A 5,378-nucleotide genomic window follows, 5' to 3' on the forward strand; every position below is an offset into this window, starting at 1 on the left:
TACATAAAAACATTGCAGTTCATGGAAATTCAACATTATGCAATCTTATGAGAGAAAGACTGAACATGACCCCCATCCCATAATCCTTGAAACTTCACCTTTTTTCTGTATGAAGCTTCACGAAGCAGTTTTTTTCAGTGGTAAGGCACAGGTACACCTCACATTTGGTGCACTTCACCCTAACAATACCCTTACAGCCAGGATACTTGTACCTGCCTTTTTGAGACACCATGGTAGGCCAGTGGTTGGTCTGGTCCAGTCGTACTGGCTGTGGTGAGCAGGTGAGTTTTTTCCCATCCAAAGCTGATTCAGTGCTCCTCTGTGAGGGCCTACCTTTGCGCTTCAGCCCTCCCTTGTTTTCTTTGCAAAGTCATTGAGCAATGTCAATTTTAAAGTCAAGCAGACGCAGTTGTGCATTTTGTGTGAGCCCCACATCCTTACAGTCTCTGCGGTAGAGCAGCCAGCTTTCCACCGTGGTCAAGTCCAACATATGGAACACAATGCGGTGGTACCACTTCTTTGAGCGGATTTTGGTGCGGTAAAGAGCAATGAGAGAATCCATGAGATCCACCCCACCCATGCTTTCATTGTAGAGTTGAATGATGTTTGGACGCGCCACTGTAATGACCTCCTTCCTCTTCTTGTCCCACCGCTCCACATTTGAGGTTGGAGTGGCTGCTGCAAATGTACTTAGGAGGGTAACTGGGCAGTTGTCGAACCATTTCACTGCTGTTAGTGCTGTACCGTCATGTGTTGTCTCTTTTTCTTCATATGTTCCACGTCTGTAGGTCTTCATAAACTTGTCCTCTGTGAAGGTGCATCCAGCCAGATGATTTTGTCTTACAGTTCCCACACTGTGGATCCCTACTTTCTCAAGCTGCAACTGAAGATCAACACCACAAAACCAGTTGTCATAAAACATTTTGTAGGATATATACATCGGCACAATCGAGGCCAACTTCAAAACAATATTTCCGCTGGCACCCAGGTCTGGAAAACCCTCCACTGAAGTGATTGGACCAGTGTAGAAATAAAAATTGTAGGCGATGCCATTCCGATCACACAGCACGAAGATCTTGTAGCCCCAACGCTTCGGCTTCATTGGAATGTACTGCTTCAGCTGGCTTTTATCTTTGAATGGTACAATCTGCTCATCAACACATAGGTGCTCATCCATTGGGATGTGATTAAAACTCTCCTGTAAAGCTGTTAGGAGTGGTCTCACTTTGAACAGCTTGTCATAGCCAGGCTGTCCAGCAGGCACCTGTTCGTCATTGTTGGCAAAGTGTAGAAAGCGTTTGATAGCCTCCCATCTTTTCATTGACATTGTGTCAGCCACACAATCCACTCTTGTCTTTGTGCCCCAAAACATTCGGGTATGTGGCAGGCCATGTACAGACATGTGAAGGCATATCCCTATGAACTGCTCTATCTCCTCAAAAGTAACATTCAAGGGCGTGGTTGGGTCACACTGGATGGAGTAGAGATTGCTCTGGAACACCATCTTTTCAATTATGTTTCTGCTCAGAAGACCCCTGAAGTATTCAATGGGCTCCTTAACATGGTCAGCATGAGGGAGGCTGCCCTTCCATCCTGGAACGGCAGCAGTGCTCCTCTTTTTCCTCCATTTCAGGTTCTTTGTCTTTTGGAATGGTGGGCACCAGGCAGCTCTAACCTCTTCTTGATCTAATGAAACATAAGCAAACATGCATTAATGTTATGTGAAAAACACGTTGGAAGTCTCTTTGTCACTTTCTGCACAAGTACAAACCTACACACGCACATGTCTGGTTCACTATCTTTGTGGGGACTCGTAATTGTTGTTATACTGTACAAACTGTATATTCTCTCCTCTTACACTAACCCTAGCCCTAAACCTACCCATCACACACACACACACACACACACACACACACACACACACACACACACACACACACACACACACACACACACACACACACACACACACACAGTGTCTGTGTGCATTCAGGTTGAAGTCCCCCACCAGGATAGAAAAAACATGAACACACACACACACACACACACACACACACACACACAGTTCTCTATAACAATAGATAGCATTTCTGTACCTCTCTCTTCTATTGCTGGCACAATTCCCTCTTCAGTTTCAAACTGCAGCTCTTCATCTGCTGAAAGGATTCAAAAGGATTCAAAACAATACAGTGTTTGTGTTGACAGACAAAATACAGTAGGTCCAATACATATTATAATTAATAAATAACAAGTCTAACGTATCCAGATGCATCAGAATAATCTAGCTAACACTGTTTGCTAGACTAATACCTGTCTTGTCTGCCTGCCTCTGAGCTAACTTACCTGAACTGTCTCCATCACTGCTCACATCTACTGTCCAATCCACATCATCCTCATGGTCACTAAATCCTATCTCATCCACACTTTCATCTGCAGGAAGAGCCAGTTCTGCCCTTCTTTTCTTTACCTTGCCATATAATATGGCAGTGCTCACTGATATATCTGTATTCATACTGTATCTAATCAAAAGTAAAATAGATTAGATTTTTTTTCCATAATACAAATGCCTTGGCAGTCCTTAACATATGACTAATAAACATTATATCACTGGTATTAATGTTGTTATTGTTACAGCTTAACAGATTGTAGCTGACCTTTCTAGCTAGCTAAACTATTGCAATAATGTCATTCCACTATTGCACAGTGTTGCCGCTTGGCAACATAGACATTTGATCGATTTACCAAAAACTAATTTCATAAAAACTTTTTTGAGTGGTGAATATGTCATCATAACTTACCTGAGCTGAAGTTTCTGTTTTTTTGTGTGTTTGTGATATGGGCTGGTCCTTGTTTTTTAATGACGTTTAAATTTGCTGTCTGAAACTACCGCCAAGAGACGCAGTCTGTCAGAAATCGCGCCAGAAAAAAAACCTGAACCTTGGTGCCCTGAAACGGCGAACCGGCAGGGAAACCGAACTGGCAGTACTGCGACCCTCCTCAGAGAGTCGCACCCCAAAGGGCGCTGAGGAGAAACGATTTCTCAAAACCGTCCCTACCCCAGAGGGGACCACCCTTAGAAGCCTGATCGCCTCGGCGTCAGGGCTTCTTCTTTGTCAAAGCTATTTTAGAGATAAAACAGTCCTCAGATCTTGCATGTCTCTAACTGGCTAGACTGCGACCGCCACCCAGGTACCCCTCAATTGCGGAGGAGCCCGAATGGCGACGCTCTGTTTTGCACTTTGTGCTGAGAGGAGCATAATATTTTGGCCGTCTCAGGAACATTAGATTGGTGAGGAAGAAACCTCTGGAACGCCGCTGAATGGTTTATTTCTTAGTTTTCTTGAAAGCGGAGCGTCCAGAAGAACAGACATAATTATATCTTTATTTTCCTTTATCTTTATATCAGAAAAACTTATATATATATACATATATATCACTCTGCGGCCACCAGCAGGAAACAACCGAACTGGCAGCGCTGCGACCCTCCTCAGAGAGTCGCCCCTCACATTCATCCATGTCCTTATATACTCTACCCACCAGCGCTGCCTAATAAAAATGTATTCATTATTAAGATGGCTGGTGGGTAACGTCGGGGTTAATAACGATAACGCCGACTCGGGAGAGAGAAAGCTCGCAAGCGTCTCTTTAACCCGAGGCAATGTCATACTATGATACTTAATACCCAAACATTACAATAGTCAGACATCTGGGGATTAAACACATAAAATACAAACCGGTTTATTCCACGATCTCGACACCTCAGTGTGGAGATAGGGAAAAACCACAGTCCCCGACGAGGAGGCTGAGATACAGAGTTTTCCTGTTTTAAGATACAGTTCATCTAACAAACTCTTCTTTATTTTCAATCTCATAATGTTCAGCTGGCCAGTAAATATTTAACTGGCAACAGCACTAGATAAAACCTCCTTTTTTTTCTTTAAAAAAGCTCCTCTTTATTCAACAGAGTTATGAGCTGGAAAATGTATTCATTGAAAACTCAAACATCTGCCTTTTTATAAAGATTTGTATTTGTTTTCTTTCTTTTTAAACAAAACACTAACGATACCAATTCCTTGGAACTGGAAATCGCAGCACACTAGATCTGGCATGTGAAAGCTGAGAAAGGGCGGAGCCCGTCCCAACCCCCGCTGTCAGATCCGTTTTCGAACCCCGAAATACGAGCCGTCTCCGAGCCTCGGCAACAGAGAGACCCGCTCGGGGAACGCGAACCGAACCGTCCTCCTCGAAGAACGCCCGGCGGGAGCGGAGCGTCCTCACGGACAGCTTCTCGCAATGCACAGTCAGATCCCTCGAGAAATGACTGTTGCATGCTCCACTCCCAAACAGCAACAAAAAGCTGATGTGTGTCCCCACCCGTGATGTAACGAGGGCAGGGAACAACACAACGTCTATAATATTGCTTTGCTCGCCATAATGATAGATAGTGATATATATATATTGGGCTTGACAAACAACAATAAATAGACAAGGACAGAATCACAGAGAGCGCTTGCTGAAGACAACAGAAGCTGTCGCGGTCTGTTTTCAAGGGTGATTTATAGTTTCCTGGTCTATGACGTCACCCATGACGTATCGGGCTTCCATTGGACTGATTTTACACGTGCTTCATGACGCAATCACGCAGAGCGTTCCCACCGCGTCTCAAACGCAGCTCGAAGTTCCCTTGAAAGGGAACTCTAAATACATATTAGACCAAATAAATAAAAAATAATTTATTATTTTTCAAAATGAGGAGGTTGCACCGTTACATTGCTGAACAGCCAAGACCTTGGTCTATAATGATATACTTGCAGATTTTGTAATTTAACTAACTTTTTATTTTCAAAATTAAAACCTGTTTTATCCAAATTCCCAAGAATCAGTGACCTCCAAAATCTTTACAGTGTTTGTGATGGCAAGAAATGTACAAAGCAGCCAAACTGGAATCGTTCATTACCATCTGAATGGGGGCCGAGTTCATTTTGATTAATAAAATCATTATTCTGCATTAAATCATAGAAATCGTTACTTTAAGGAGCTATTTTCTGGCATAATCCCTAAAGGGACTGCATAACAAAGTATAAAAAGTATCTATGAAGAGAGAGCATTAAATAAGAAAAATAATATTAAGAATGATAAGAGGCGTCTTCTCGCCTCTGCTTTTGAACTGTTGCCGCCGGGCCGTCTGTATTTTTTACCCGTTGAATGAAAAACAGATTCAAATGGTCTTTACTCAAAAAAATTAATTTTTGAATTTTTGAAAACTGATGGTTAGGTCATTCTCTTTTTAATATTATATTGTATATGTTTATCTATGCATATTGGGATATCTGATGCCTGTGTGAACATTATATATATATACATATAATGTATATAAA

The 5,378-nt window shown here is 42.5% G+C and overlaps 1 protein-coding gene across 1 annotated transcript; it reads right to left on the reverse strand.

Moving 5' to 3' along the window:
* Positions 1-370: 370 nt before the first annotated feature.
* LOC130073382 (piggyBac transposable element-derived protein 3-like) lies at positions 371-2,512 on the reverse strand. The gene is made up of 3 exons (XM_056238748.1): positions 2,344-2,512; positions 2,097-2,156; positions 371-1,686 (listed from the first exon to the last, which is right to left on the reverse strand). Exons 1-3 carry the CDS (start codon positions 2,510-2,512, stop codon positions 371-373), a joined length of 1,545 nt encoding a protein of 514 aa, XP_056094723.1.
* Positions 2,513-5,378: the final 2,866 nt, after the last annotated feature.

The sequence above is a fragment of the Rhinichthys klamathensis genome, unplaced genomic scaffold (assembly GCF_029890125.1).
Source record: "Rhinichthys klamathensis goyatoka isolate OS25496 unplaced genomic scaffold, OSU_Roscu_1.1 h1tg000538l_1, whole genome shotgun sequence".
Lineage (NCBI taxonomy): Eukaryota > Metazoa > Chordata > Actinopteri > Cypriniformes > Leuciscidae > Rhinichthys > Rhinichthys klamathensis.

Bases quoted from the DNA above. Each gene is read 5' to 3' on its own strand.
- LOC130073382 (XM_056238748.1), bottom strand. From the start codon at position 2,512: ATGAATACAGATATATCAGTGAGCACTGCCATATTATATGGCAAGGTA. The intron at 2,157-2,343 runs GTAAGTTAGCTC...GAATCCTTTCAG, and splicing joins CAGTGATGGAGACAGTTCAG to CAGATGAAGAGCTGCAGTTT. The intron at 1,687-2,096 runs GTACAGAAATGC...ATGTTTCATTAG, and splicing joins GCCAGCAATAGAAGAGAGAG to ATCAAGAAGAGGTTAGAGCT.